We start from the raw sequence: 15,956 nt of genomic DNA on the forward strand, positions 1-15,956 counted from the left end.
CTCGTCCGCGGGCCTCCCGCACCCTCGTCCGCGGGCCTCCCGCACGCTCGTCCGCCTTCTCCTCGTTCCGCACACAAACCAGCTCGCCGCAAGTGAAGAATGCTTGTAAACCACTTCTGGACGCGGACGAAAGACACAGGTTTCACTGACATTTTCAAACGCTTTTAAGTGCTCTGAGGGCTCATCCGCAGGCCGGGGAAGCTCAATCCCCATCCGGACCGGGGGTCCCTTCCCTGCTCAGAGTCAACAGCCCCAAACCCTCGGGGCTTCCGCTCTTCTCATCCCATCTGCTCCTTCCCCGAGCTCACAGGAGCCCTCGGTTTCCAGCAGCTCCAAGGTGCAGAGCCGGCCTTCGGCAGACTGCTCTGGGCCTCTGTCAGGGTGTCGGACCCGCGCGCCCCGGACCCGCCACCTGCCTGCAGCCCGTGAGCGATCGGTCCCACCATAACTGGAGTCCCCGGAGGGCTGGCAGGCCTGCGGAGCGCCTCACCCTCCTCCGGCCGTGCCGCTCTTTGCACCCCGAGCCTTGCCATCCTCTCTGCTTTCGGGAGCTGTGGGTCTGGAAGTCCAGAGCCAGGAGAGGCTTGGACCCGGGTATGACAACTGCTGCCTTTAGAGCATACCAAGTGCCAAACCAGGCGGTCCCCTGGCACGAGGTCAGGAAGCATGCCAGTGCGGGGAGACAGAAACGACATGCCAGGAAGACAGCCTGCGTAAGTGCACATGAGCGTGTCGTCTCCCTTCTGCAAGTGCGTTCGGACTTTCCGGCGACCTCGGCTTAGCACTGAGCGTCCTTCCCTGCATTTACCCGGGGTCACGCTCGGATCGAGCATGTGCCTGGGCAGCTCTGGCCCGTCAGAATCCAAACCGTTCCTCGCCTGTACTGGAAGGAGGAGAGTGAGAAACGGGAAGAATACGAAACACTGTGCACTGGTCCGACTGTGTGCAGGCACGCTCGCAAGTGTCTGACTGTGCGCGGGCACGCTCGCAACTACGTGTGCGGGTAAATTCCTCTGGAAGTTGGAGTCCCTGACAGATGTGGGGTGCGTGTCCCAAACACCTTCCTGGCTGTCAGGACGGGCCGCTCTGAGAGGCGATGCCTTTTCAGGCCTGACGCGTGAGAGCACGACTCACTGTAAGAGCACGCCGTCGTGGGTCGCATGGGAGATACTTAGAAGAGGTTTGGAGGTTTGACTCAGGTGCTGCCTGACCTCAGTCTGAGACAGAGACAGGCAGACACATAAGTTGTTTTTCAACCGTAAGCCCATCCGGCTGGTTAGCACAACCTATAAAGAGACACTCGTGTTGAAACTACTTAGTAACTGAGAGTCCGGATCGCGGGTGCTGCCAACAGGGGTGACCCTATCATACGGTCTCACTCCCATGTAGAACGTGAGGACTAGCACGGAGCGCCAGCACGGAGGCGAGGAAACCTGCAGGGGAGACACCAGAGAGGCGACGGGCCATGGGAGACTCTACGTCCTGGGAAAGCAACTGAGGGCTGCAGAAGGGCGGGGTGAGGGACAGGAGAAGTGGGTATTGAGGAAGACACGTGTGCTGGTGAGCACTGGGCGCTACACGCAGCTGCGCAGTCGGGGACAGCACATCGAAAGCCAGTGACGCCGGCTACACGGGCTAAATCAACATAATTTAAAAAAGGAGGGGTAGCCTGGCCTGCTCCCCAAAACAGAAGTAATTATTCAGAGAAACACTGTCTCTCCTCGCCCCACAGAGGGCACACCCAGGGCCTCCGAGAGGAACCGGGGAGGAGGGAGGAAGCCCAGGAAGTTGGCGCAACTCGACACACCGGCCAGAAACACCGAGTTTTACCCACTTTTGTTGATTGTGTACGATGCTTGCTGTCTTCTCACTCTGGTATTATTTTTGTAATTTATTTTTTTTTTCTAGTGGTTTTCCATCTTCTTACAATTGTAAAGCCAGTGTAGCTACCAGAGAGTGTTGCGCTGGAGTCGGGCGCGCAAGGTGGTGACTGAGCAACCCCGCACGGTCCTCAGCACTCACCGCAGCAAGGGTCTTAGCACCCAGCTGCCCACACAAGCAGTTTTTGTAGATTTAGGTCAAGTTTGCAGAAAGAATAATGTTGCAATAGATCCAGCTCATCTAACCAAATTCACTCTCACAACAGCCTCTGCACGACCCGTTGCCTGGCTTTACCCACACTGGGGCCATCAGTGACTGTTTCCATTACTAACTCGGCATCACTAACTAAACTCTTTTCGAGCACAGCAGCCTCTCCTCGCTTCCCACCCATGGCTCTTCTACCCAAGACTAGAAACGACCCAGCTCCCATGTCCTCCAAAACCTGCTCCCTGGCCACCCAGGGCTGTAGTGACCCAGCTTTTCTCTGAAAGCACATGTAGGACAGCACGTCCCAAGGGCTTCCTGCTAGTTCTGTGTCTCTCTTTGGGAGACGAGACTCTAACGTACCCTTTCCAGAAGCTACTCCACTGCCTCTGGTGCCACATCTGCACACACGGGACCCACTGCACAATGTTCGACGTTTTCGCCTGTTCGTCTGCCGTCGACCGGGTTACGGTGAGGTCAGGAAACTCACGTCCACGCACCCATCCGCCCAGTCTGACACAGATTCAGTCACTGAAAACATCTAACACGTTCCCATTCTAGAAGGTGAAGACGATATTAAGTCCCGGACCCGTGAGTCATACGTGACTGCGTATGGAGCGTTGCTTTGGGAATCACGTTGCTTCTACGCACTACTGCTAATTCCTGAACCATGCCCTGCCCCTGCTCGGGCCTTGACCAGGACAGATTGTCACCAGCTCTTCTGCAAAAGCCGCTGGATTTGGCTGCCTCAGGTGACACACAAAACACACAGGTGCCAGTCAGCCGGAGAAGCAGTGGGGATGCTGGGCCGCGAGCACCGGCCCCTGCACCTGCTGCACGGAGAGTGGCCCCTGGGGCTCCTCTGGGGGAGGGACAGCAGCAGAAGGCTTTCCCACCACACAAAAGGCAGCTGGGAGATTTTTTTTTTTTAAGTGCTGCCGCAGGCAGTCTATTTGTGATTACATAGTTTTAGTGTGACCTACATAGAGCGACGCCCAACAAAGAAAACGGAGAAAGGATGTAGCCGCCTCTACTGATTCTACCATCACCACAGATACTTACTTCCCCTTAATACGGATTGTCGGCTGCAAATTGGTATGAATTTTGATGGACTCTATTCGTTTATAATTTATAACCTGCCTACTCTCAAAAATAATTTTAGACGGCTTACAACATAAGCCTTACATATACAGAGCTGTTCAAACAGAAATAAAAATTCTGAAAAACATGAATTTATTCAAGAAGTCAGTCGATTCTTTTTCCTGAATTATGTACCGACTTCTCATTCTTGTTTGTTTGTACTTGACCACTAACTTTCAAAATGGGTTCGCTATTCTTTCATAGATATATTTAAAAGTACCATGGAAACAGGAAACGTTTAAATACTGATTATGTTTTTTAAAATATTCAAATTTTATGGCTGATTTGTCATTTTTTCCATAGAAAGTTTTACTAAAATCTCCTGTTAAAACATCTCAAATCATCTCTACCTTAAAAAAGGTGCCAACCTAGTACAAAAGCTTCCACATACCCACTGTGTCTCCACATAGCATATCATAATTGTGTCTGTGTCCACCTCCATTCATTTATGAGTACATGTAAAATTATCCTATCCTAAACCACTTGTGAGCAAGTCGCAAATGTGACGGTCTATTTCTCGTAAAAATTCAGTATGGTTTCCTGACAAGAGAACATGGCAAACTCTAAAAAATGAACAAACATGCGCGTTTATGCGGCAGAGATGTGACACACAGATCTCGTTCGATTTCCAGGACTCTTCTCTCTGGAGCAGAGGGATTCCGACCGTGATCACTCAACGCATCCGTCTTCCGTTCTCTTCCTCTTCTTCCGTCGGGAAGACTTTTGTAGTCTTCCCAGGCCTTCCTCGATTTGATACTTTTGAAAAATACAAGCGCATTTTTTTTTTGTGTAGAATATTTTTCAATTTGAGTTTGTCCAACAGTCTGCATTTTGGGCAAGAATGTCAGAAGGCGACGCTGTGTTCTTGCTGGGTTGTCTCCTCTGCTCCCTGCTCGCTCCCGGGGTGTGAGGGAACCGGCTCGTTCAGGCTGAAAGGCTGCATGTCATCCCAGCTCTGTGTACGCGGCATCATGTCGGCTGTAAACCAGCCAGGATGGGAGTGTAGACACTCCTGTGACTGCAAACCAACCCGTGGAGCTCTCCGGTTTGTCTGTCTGGACAGCAGGTGTACCAGCACAGCACTGCGAACCCTGGCGCATGTCTGGACAGCAGGTGTACCAGCACACCAGTGCGAACCCTGCTGCATTCTTGGTGACCCTCACGTTCACGCTTGGCGAAGGCGGCGCTGCCAGGCTCTTCCTCCTGCAGTTACCACTTCCTGCTTTTGATGAGCACAGATCAGGTGGGGACGCGCACGGTGACGGTGCTCCTTCCCGTTGGAACTTTACATGTCAGTTTTAGCACCCACTGATGTTCCAGCCTGAATCACTCATGATCTTAACGGTTGCCAAATGGTGATGCTCTAATTCTGCCTCCTTCTAGATTTATTAGTTTGCATTTTGTAAGGGAAATCTTCATTCACTTCATCGATGCACGTATCCTCTTATAGCTGGATGGATTCATAGATTTCTAATTTATACAAAGTGGTTCATCGTGTATTTTTTTTTTCTTCCTACCAGAACCTTGAGAAATGAGTCCTCATTTGTCCAAGAACACTTGGCTCTTCTAGGGAAGACGGTATTACATTGTGATTTAGAAGCCCAGATCAGTACTAGAGGGGTTCACTGCTGCTGGGCTGCTGTTTTGTATTTGTCAAAAGACAGAGGTAAGAAATATGCACGCGTGCACACTTACTTTTTAATTTTCATCTATACATATTAAAACCACAAGTTCGCCGTGATACTCTCATTCAGATCCAGTTAGATTTCCTCATTTCCATCCATCATACTCCTTCCTCCAGCGCTGAGAAACCTGCACTACTCTCAGTGTGACTTATGTCCTCAGCTCCCGTGTAGGCTCCAGCCTTTCAATGTTCCCAGCTGCTGGCTTGTTCCTCCGCTCTTTGCGTAGTCTCAGACTGTACCAAACACAGCCAACTAGCATACGGACAAAGAAAGTCAGCCAAAATGACGTCTTAAAACTCATGCCATCCCTCACAAAATTAGGTTCTACTATGAAGATGCTAAGTTATGTCCCCTGGGTCTGAAACCACTCTTCCCCACAGCCTCACAGATCTGTCCAGCTGGTAGTAAAAAGGAGATCCAGAAGTAAAATGAAGCTCTGTTTTTAAAATTTGGACAAATGTAGCATAACCCTCCAAAGAAGAGGGAGCAAGCCTCCAAGAACCTGTGTGGGTTAAGAATGAGGGTCAAGGCCAAGGTTTGGCTGGGGACCCGCAGTGAAGCACACATGCAGAAAGACAGAGAAGGAGAGCCGCAGAGGGCTAGAAGCCAGAACCTAAGATAATTTACCCCAAAGCTTGCAGGGGTGAAGATAGGTGACCCTTCAGATACTTGGTCTCAGCCAAAACTTAGAGAAAGAAAGAGACAGACAGGGCCCAATGATCCATGAGTAAGAGGATGAGTTAAAAGAGACCAATGATGATGAATGTAGTCACATTCCTTTCTTCAGTGGGTCATCAGGTTCTCAACCCCAAGAGCAAGAGGCTCTCCCCATCAGAAAAGCTATCGCTCTTCCCTTGGGTGAGGGTAAAATGATATCGAAACCTCAGGTTTCCATGTGGAACTATGTGCGAGGTGCAGGGTGTAAAGCCTCCCATTCCCTGCTGTTGCTGTATTACATACAGTGTCACACAGCAGTCCCTTTGAACCACCCAGGGTATATGCTAAGACCCCAGTGAATGCCTGAAACCACAGGTGCACCACACCCTATAGATGTTACGTGTATTTTCCTACATGTGCACACCTGTGATGAAGTGTAATTTATAAATTAGACACAGTAAGAGATGAACTTCTAAATACAACAGAATAATTACAACAAGTATCATAATAAAAGTTTTGTGAATGTGGTCTCTCTCTTTCTCTCAAAATATGTTACTGTCCTGTCCTCAGCCTTCTCGGGACGGTGTGAGATGATGAAATGCCTGTGGGACAGCATGACGGGAGGTGCGGGACCCCAGCATGTGACAGAGTGTCAGGCTGCCCCGGACTTCAGACAACATGTCAGAAGGAGGGGCCTCTGCTTCCAGATGGGCCACCGACAGCTGTATGTGGGTAATTCAGACCACGGAAAAGCAAAACTACAGGTAAGAGGGAACTCATATACGTATGTAGAGCATAAATTAGCAATTTTCTTGATTATTTTTTCAGTTGGACATATACAAGAACCATGAATCATTTCTTCAATTGAACATACCTCTGGTATTCCCAATGGCTACAACTGTAAAAAAAGTCAAATTTGTGAACATGGCTCCTGCTCATTTTTTTCCCCCATGGAATGCATATGTAGCAAAGGCAGAAAACAGCCCAGATAAGGTCGATGTGTTGATTAGGCTCATTCACAAAAACAAAAACAAAACAAACAAACAAACAAACAAAAAAACCCACTATTGTCTTGGAGGGTGGAAATGTCCTAGGAACAATGCAAATCTCCCACAAATCAAACATCTTCAGGTCATCTCAAAAAACATATAAACTTTTGAATATTAAACTAAAATAATCTGTTTAACTTCAGAAAAAAGCATGTTTGCAATATTGCGATATTATAATAGATTTGCATGTGGTACAATGTTGTACACTTTTTAATGAAATTCTACTTAAGTATAAAGAAATTCAACCCAAGTGCCTGGAAGAATATCTTGTCAGCCAGACTCTTCTTCCTTGGACTATTCGCAGCAACAGGGACTTCCTTGTTACTCACGGTGGACTCCTCGAACCGCACCTGAGTTCATGGTCACCAAGACCGTGATTATGTTTAGGATAATTCATGGTGGTGGTTGTAGGAAGGACAGTCATGTACTAAGAGGCTTGGGACTCGGAGCCAGATGGCATCAGCCTGACCTCCCAGCCTTTGGGGGGGGGGGGATGAATATTGAGTTCAATCTGTATTCAGTGATTGAATTAATGATGCCTACATCGTGAAAACCCAGTTAAAACTCTAGATAGCAAAGTTCAGGCGAGCTTCTTGGCTCGTGATACATGTGTCCCTGGAAAGTGACACAACCTGAGGACACAGAAGCCTCAGGTTCAACACCTCTCCAATGATGCTCTGTGAGTCACCTCATCCGGCTGTTCCCAATCTGATCACTTAGTGATACACTGTACTCATAAGCATATTGCTTTCTCATGTTCTGTGAGTTATAGCAAAGAATTATGCAAACTAAAATAAAGCCCCGATTTGTTAGCCAACTGGTCAAAGCGGGGGTGGCCTGGGGACACTGAGCTTGGGACAGGCATCAGAGGGGAGTTGGAAAACCATGCCTTCAAGCCACGAAGTGTGTGCTAACTCCTGGTGATTATGGTCAGAATTATATTCTACTGATACTTATGTCAAATATTTTCTAAAAGATGGGGATTATGGAGGACACTTGTGATGAGCACCAGGTGCTGTTTGGAGCTGAAGAGTCACTAAATGGCCCACCAGAAACTAATATTACATGGTAATACTAAGTGAATACTAATTAAGTGAATTAATATTAACTAAGTGAAACTTAAACAAAAATTTAGAAAAACGTATATGGGGGCGCCTGGGTGGCTCAGTGGGTTAAAGCCTCTGCCTTTGGCTCAGGTCATGATCCCAGGGTCCTGGGATCAAACCCTGCATCAGGCTCTCTGCTCAGCAGGGAGCCTGCCTCTCTCTCTGCTGCCTCTCTGCCTACTTGTGATCTCTGTCTGTCGAATAAATAAATAAAATCTTAAAAAAAAAGAAAAGAAAAACTTATATGTAGCTAAGATCTATACATTTAGCTAGAGGCATAGTTTACTATTAAAAGTGAATCCAGTTTTGACTTAGAAATGCACCTTGCCTTCTATCGTTTCAATTCTACTGACGAACAATAAATTTAAACTTGTACACACGAAATAACAGGAAAAAAAAAAAAGGGTCTTTTCTTCTGGCTATTTCCAAAAACCCAAACCAGGAAGAGAAGGTGAATTACTACTGTTACTCTTCCCCGCATATGTAGGCAATGTGTTTCCTTCTTTTATTATTGTTATCATTTTTCAGCAAGTCATTCCTGCTGGCCTCAGTCAGTCATGCAACCGTCTCTGGGGGCTGTCCCTGCTCCCCATCAGTGACGTGGACGTCGGAGTCTCGGAGCGCTCAGTAACACCCCCGTGCCTGAGAAAACCCGGTGGAACAACCAGTTCGACATTTTACCTTCTCTTTGAAAAGTCAGCGTAGTCCAAGTATTAACTGAGAAAATACAAAAATCACACATCTGAAAGCTAAGTTCACATTGAATCATTACTCAAGAGAAGGTTTAATACAGGCTGGTGTATATTAATTGATAAAAATAAATCTGAACAGTACAATTTGAACTTCAGATAAAAAATTGGCAAAACACATCCTTTTAAGTAAGTTTTAAGAAAAGAATAAGGAAGAGAAAATATATTCACAGTACTGTGCTCTATTTGTCGAGAACAATCCACGTGTAAGCGATCCGACGGGGTCCAAGCCTGCACAGGGCCGTCCGTGTAACAGACACGGACGGGCTCTGAACCACATGGTTCCACTGTCTGGAACATTTCTGCTCCCCTTGATTTATCTGCCTATATTCTGCTGATCCGTTAAGATACTACACTTTTTCTGAGATATGTTATGACATCAGTTAAGATACACATATTTTTTATTTTTCTACCAAATCCTACAAAAATATTACTTTGGACTTCCTTTAATACCCACACTTACCTGGAGTGCGGCATATTTGCCAGAAGTTACAGATGTTATTATTTGTATTATTATTATTATTAGGAATCATTCAAACATATTTTATTATAACTATTATTGTGTTTTGCTGTCTGGATACAGATTTTAAATCATGCTGTTGTTGTTGCTATTTTTAGCATCAAAGACTTTCTTTTTTATTCCTAAGAACATATAGGGTACTTGATGCACAGAGAAGGTACTGCGAGCCATGGCACGCTCAGCTGCACTGTGACGAGAGCTGTGTGGCCCGGAGTGCGTGAGTCTTCACAGGGAGAGAGCACAGGCAGAGTGACCAGGGAACCGCCAGGGATGGTGGGAGATAAAATCCCACAAGATCCATGATAGCAGGACAGACGGACATTAGATGGCGTGTGAGAAATTACACATCAGAGTGGTGTTTACTGCACGAACTTTAAGTGGCCTCGTAAAAAATGTGTTTCTATTTGCTGGAATCCAGAGACAGGATCTGGGGAGTCAGGAGGTGATTGACTGAAAGTTGCGGGCGCTGCGCACGGCCAGCCTCTGTCCACCAGCGTTTCTAATCCCCTGAGCAGCGGCAGAATAGAGACGCGTGGAGATGTGCACAGAGAAGCCGGCATGGCCTGGGGGACACTCTTAGAAAAGCAACTTTTTCTCCTTACAATTCTGGATGAATCTGAAATGTGTGTGCATCTTTGTTCGTCACTTGTAACGCAAGTCAGCAGGAGTACTGAGTGCAGAGTGCTGGTGTGGGACTCAGCCTGGCCCCTCGGGGCTCAGAGGCATCATGACGGTGACGCGGGTGAAGGGCATGACGTCATGATGACGGCTACTGGGTCGGGAGTGTGGGTGCGTCCGCGCCCGACAGGGTGGAAGAGGAAGGAGAACCTGCCAGGGTGAAAGAAAGGACAGACCGAGCTCAAGGGCACTGCGTATGATGAAGGCGGGGAGGGGGCCAGGCCCCTCCCAGGCCAGGGAGGAAGCGACGTGTGCAGAGGTGGCCGGCGGGAGAAAGAGCAAGGAAGAGCTGCATGGCCGCCGGCCACGGTTCCCGGCAGGAGGCTCACGAGTGAGGCAAGAGATTTCCTGCGATGCTGATGGATCAAAACACTTGCAAGTCTCAGGCCTGAGTGTCCCCGCTGCAGACGGCCATTTTCCTGGACTGCCTAATCTCAGAGGACGTGTCTTCTCCGGAGCTGAGAACCGTGACCCCACGTCCCGTTAGTTACTCTCACTGGGTCCCTTGGCTCTGGCCCAGCCCATCACCTGCGAACGTGCTGGTACCTGCCCCTTCTGCCCTGGGAACAGAGCTGGCCCTTGGCTCGCCTGTTGTGTGATGGGCTTCTCCAAGATTTCAACACTAGCCACGCTGTTACGGGTCTGCAGGAGTTTGCTAGGAAAATGTCCGCATCCATCTTTTTGTTGCCTGTGTTCCTGTGCTAGTGTTCATGATTCACAAACAAAGCCTGGGGAGCTGGTGTCATCTTACCTGAGAAACTTCCCAGCCTGGGCGCCGCCATGTCACCACCATCGTAGATCTCCAGAGAGTCCCAGTTCTGCTCCGTGGCAAAACTGATGACTTGAATCTAGCAAACAATAGTTTTCGGTTAGTGTGTGTGCTTGGATTAACGAAATCAGCCTGATCATGGGGGGTTTCCCATGAAACTGAGTATATATGCATAAGAGAAGCGTGACACCTAGGAGAATAAACCATGAAAAGACATTTGAAAATTTCTACAAATGATACTTTTGACTGCTTTTATCCTAAAAATCTATCATTGTTATCCCAAACAGAAAAATGCAATTAGAAACGCATTGCAGAAGCAGTAAGAAAAGGGAGACAGGCTATGGTTTAAATATTTAAAATAACCATTGCAAAATAAATAAATAAACCAATGCAAAAATAAATTTAAAAATTACCAAAACTAAACTAAAATAAGCCAATGCAAATAAAATAAAATAAAATAACCAATGTGGAAATAAATAATAAAATAGAATAAAATAATCAATGCAGAAATAAATAATAAAATAAAATAAAATAACCAATGCAGAAACAAATAATAAAATATAATAAAATAAAATAATCCAGGCAAACAGAAAACAAGCACAGGGCTGACGAAACCATGTGCGCTCAGGCGTTCCGGGCACCAGGGGCTTACCTGAATGCCTGATCCCTCTGTAACTATGATTTTCCAGATACAGTTTAGGTTGTTACCATACGGTTCCGGGTAGCCAGGGGATAAAATTGTACCTCTGCGCTGAGTGAAATTGCCACTGCAGGGGACTAAAAGACAAAACCATGTCTCATAAAAATAAGGACCACAAAGGACGGCATGAATTTGATGCCTCACATGATCAGATAGTCAGAGGCCTGCAATGGCACTCGTAGCCAGGGTCAGATCGAGACTGTTCGCTTAGAAACTCACAGCATCATTGATTATTACCTACCAATATTACCAGGTTATAGATCTGGTGTCTATAAGTTAATTTCTTCAAGCTCTCTAAGAGGGGTAGTACCTAACACTGGCGTCTCTGAAGGGAATTCTGTTTAGAATACTTTTATCCATACAATGTAAGGAGCTTTGCAGAGTATTGTCTCCTAGAGGCAGACCTGAAACTCCAAAGGATATCAATGGGATTTATGAGCAAAGCAGAGCGGAGAAGAGATGCTGCGACTGTGCAGGGGAACTCAGAACTAATCATGACTGCCCTAGAGGTTCTTACACCAAATGAAGCAAATAAACTATAACTAACAATGTCATTGTTATTCGGGCCACATTAACCTATTACTTTTTAAACCTTCATCAGCACACATTTATTAAAAAGGACATTCCACAATATAGCAAATCACCATTATAATGATTCTTCCCCAAAATGAAATTACGTTCTATCCCCATGGCTGGAGAGTTAATGGCATACTTAATAAGTATTGAGAAAGAAAACATGTTTCCTACTTTTTTATCTAATGAGTAGTTTCATGAAACGTAGTGATCTTGAGGGTTTAGCTGCTGCTCAATTACGTCGGATAAAATGCATCGTTTTTAGACAGGTCTGGAGCATGACCAGTTGGAGACTGGACATAAGCATTGGGAAACAGCTCTTCAACCAGCTGGGAGGCTGGGCAGGGCAGCCTACGCAAGGAATCCCGCCTCCTGGATGCAGGCTTACCTATGCAGCTTGGGATTGTGTCATTCCACTGAGCTAGAGCATTGGGCACGGATTGGCAGCGGATAGCCGTGGAGCCCTGAAGGAGGTATCCTGGGTTACACTCAAAACGGACAATCGAACCCGCCGAAAACTCCGAGCCAATTCTCCTTCCGTATCTGGGCTCGGGGATAGAGCTGCACTGGGTATCGCTGGTTCGAGGCACAGCTAGAAGCAAACATACAACACAGTCATCTGTATCTTCCTTGGGAAGCCAAAATAACCTCTTGGAAGTAGAGTTAAGAGGAGTCCAGAGAGAATTTATGTTAATATAAAAATTAATAACGCTCTCTGCAATTTCTAGAGGGAATGATTTGGGGAGCACTTTCCCATCTGCATTTCATCCTCTTACCAACCCTGAGGACTGCCTTATATTCTCATTTCAGACGAGGAAAACGTGGCATAAGGAGCATTAGTGCCTTATGAGAATTGAGTGATATTCAGGCAATTAAAATTAATCAAGCACCCAAATCACCGTGCTCATGATAATGAGGTGACTAAGAACTTGTTCTTATCCTCAAAGACCTTAGAGTCTAGTGAGTATAACATGGCCATGGCAATGCAATAACAAAATAAAAATAGAACTCCCCCGTAGGATCCAACAATCTCGCTTCTGGGTCTACCTATGCAAACAGTACGCACGTCAGCATCTCAAAGAGATGTTTCTCCCCCCATGTTCAGTGCCTCCTGAACATGCCACGTAAACAAGCCTGGAAACAAACCAACGGTCCACTGATGGATGAATGGGTAGAGAAAATGTGTTCTATCCATGCAGTGAAATACTATTTAGCCTTAAAAAAAGAAAGGATTCTGCCATTTGTACCAACACGGACGCTCCTTCTGCCTCCTGATGAAAGTCAAGATGCCCCACACCACTCAGATTCCTCTGCCAGCACCTGATTCAGAGCGAAAGCAAAGCTCACTGCCTATAAGCCTGTCCCAATCACTGAGCACGGACCTCAATCCTATCACCAGCCCCTCTTCGAACTTTCTCAAGAGACACCCCCAGGGTCTCTGGGTGTGTGGTCTTCCCTGAGGCAGCTTGTTTGGTTGCGGGCATGTGCTGATGGTCCTTGGTGGCAGCCGAGAGCAGGCGAGCCTCGTTCAAGGGTGGGGTGAGCCTCCAATCACCTTGCCCCCTGGAATTCTCCGTCTCTAAGAGATTCTTCTGTTTAATCCAAAGGGGCAGGGATCCAGTTTGAAAGATACGTCCACCGGCAATGACGCCTGTTACTTACACCAAACCAACTCTCTGGGAAACAGACCTGGAGGCAAGCACCTGAACATGCGTTATTCTGTCTTTGTTCTGCACAGTTCCCTAGAAGCGACTCTGTCTCTATTGTCACCAGGATCCTCTCTCTCAGACTGTGCGTGTCCTCATGTGACAGTGCAGGCCTCGGGGAGAACGTGCTTGTGCACTCGTTTTCCCTAAAACAAGCCTCGCTCCTCACACTGCTTCCCCAACAGGCTGGCCTCATGTTCAGAACGGATCCTGAGCAGTGGCAGACGCCACGTGGGTCACGGCTGCTAAGCAAGCGCTTCTTTGAGCCTCGAAGGCGGAAGGCGATTCTGACAAAACTGTGCTTGAGTTCAGTGTTGATGTGTTTCCTGTCAGAAGGTGATTTGTAAAATTATAGACGAACAACTCCAGCTGAAACAATTAATGATACATCAGAGTGATTCTTTTTTGTAACTAAAGACAGGATGCAGAATAACTCCAATATTATAATAAAAATTGCTCAGAGCTCCAATTTGTTGAATTTCTATATCTGAGTATTTTGTTACAGTTGAGCAAACAGCATGAGAGCAAAAAGGAAATGAATAAAAAATATCCCATGGAGGCTTCAATTCTCAAGAATTTGTTTAATCCAAATGGAGAAATCTCTCCAAGGGCCACTCTTCTACTTGTCCTGAATGACAGGGAAAGCCCCCCGTTCTTGGGATGGCAAATCCTCCACACTGATGTAAGTGGCCTTGCCCCTGTTGGTCCGGGTAGTGCAGCCACGCCAAGGTCCCGTGGACGGGCACAAACACACTGTCAAGGTCATTCAGACCCATGCCACTGTTGAGCCTTTCTTCACGAACTTCATCATCTCCTTTTTAAAGGGAAATAACAATAAACAAACAAACAAAAAACCCTGCATTCGGATAAGATTATGAAGAACAGCTTTTAGAAGAAGACGTTCCCAAAGTGCGGAGAAGAACAGCTGTGATTCTGCAGAAGGAACAGAAGTGAGCAGGGACTGGGAGGCCTGACGTGCATGCAAGGTCTGGGGAAAATCGGTGGGCAGCTCCTCCTGCTCTGCGCACGTCCTCTGGCTCCTGCCCTTCCCCTGGATGCTCCGGGCAGCACCGGAGAGAAACCCCATCCTCTGCGGTACTTACACTCCATTTCTAGTGAACGGCTTCCTACTGCTGCGACACAAAAGGGAAATCAGCACCATGGAGAGCGAACAGGGGATGCGGTCAGAATGAGTGACGTCCGGGGCTCCTGCGCTGTCCCGGGGCAGGAGCTGGGCTGGTCTGCGGAGCTTCCAGAGCACCCACAGAGAGGGGAAGCGTGGTCGCTGCCTCCTGGATCCTCACGGCCGCTCTTTCAGAGCAGGGGTAACGAGAAGACAACAACCACAGCCATAATAATAACGAAACCGAATGCACGTAGCATTCACTTGCAAAGTCTAAGTGAGGCAGTCGTTCCAGTTTCATTTATATCTATCTGTTTTTCAATGGATGTGTCTATTTTTCAAAATCATTCTGTTCCGGTCGTTGAAAAATCGGACTTGAGCAGCCATTAGTAGTCAGTGAATTCAAGCACGCATCACTGAATCATAACCAAAATTTATGCTTACTCATCTTGGTAAACCTATGTATTTTATAACCTTTCATACAAGATGTGAATTTCCTAGAAGTGGAAAACCTTGTAATTGATGCGATCTAAAAGGAGATGAAGCCTGGTGAAAATCAATCAAGACATGCATTTACATGCCACGGAAGAACCTCGAGCAAAGGAAATTTTAGTGAAAGTTCTTCCTCCTCAAACTCAAAAAATGCATTTCCAGGTGTCTAGATTGTTCCTCTGTTTCTTGTAATGCTAAGGAGGTGAGTCTTGCCATCAGAGGATCCTGGACCAGGAAGCCCTGAGCTAGAGAATCTGGGAAGCCGGGCTGGGAGGCGAGAGGCCATTTCAGGTGAGGCTGGGGGAGGGGCTCTAGGTCAGAGCTGTCCACACAGCTAATACGCCGCAGAAAGACAGGGATCCAGGGCCAGCTGACATTTTTAAGTTGGGCTCTGTGCAGAGGTTTGATCTAAAAAGGTGCCCTCCTTTTCCCCGTGAAATACTCAATAAGTCCTACCTGGTTTACCAAGTTTGGAATCAGTGACTTATTTTAAGAAAAGGTAGTGTTGAATTCTACATGGAAATACATAAGAAAAATGATTGATATGTGGAAACAGCCAAGGCGTAAACATAAGACAGTTCAAAAGAGTATTCTGTTGATGAGGAACACTGGCAACCACCATGTTTAATTTTAGGTAGGCTCCATGGTGAGCAGGAGCCCCACGTGGGGCTGGAACTCATGACCCTGGGATCAGGACCTGAGATGAATCAAGAACTGGACGCTTCACCGACTGAGCCACCCATACTAACCATAAGTTTAGTCCCGAGCACAGGCAAAGCAGGGAGGGTTCGGGCAGTGCAGGGATGGGGAGCAGTGTAGGGGGCTTTGAACCATCCTGCATGCATCAGCACGAACCTGGGAACAAACAAGACAGGAGAAGAGTATCTTCTCTGCCTTAGTCGGCCTCTGTGGATGCACAGACTG

General features: G+C 47.1%; 1 protein-coding gene across 1 annotated transcript in view; it reads right to left on the reverse strand.

The window, feature by feature from the left end:
- CSMD1 (CUB and Sushi multiple domains 1) overlaps positions 1–15,956 on the reverse strand; it is a 1,942,714-nt gene that overhangs the window by 206,360 nt on the left and 1,720,398 nt on the right. Inside the window, exons 34-36 of the mRNA XM_059384481.1 lie at positions 12,100–12,303; positions 11,091–11,215; positions 10,421–10,517 (exon numbers count right to left, since the gene is read on the reverse strand). Of these exons, the coding sequence (XP_059240464.1) occupies positions 10,421–10,517; positions 11,091–11,215; positions 12,100–12,303 (426 nt within the window). The remainder of the gene's footprint in view (positions 1–10,420; positions 10,518–11,090; positions 11,216–12,099; positions 12,304–15,956) is intronic.

Source organism: Mustela nigripes, chromosome 18 (assembly GCF_022355385.1).
Source record: "Mustela nigripes isolate SB6536 chromosome 18, MUSNIG.SB6536, whole genome shotgun sequence".
NCBI classification, from domain to species: domain Eukaryota; kingdom Metazoa; phylum Chordata; class Mammalia; order Carnivora; family Mustelidae; genus Mustela; species Mustela nigripes.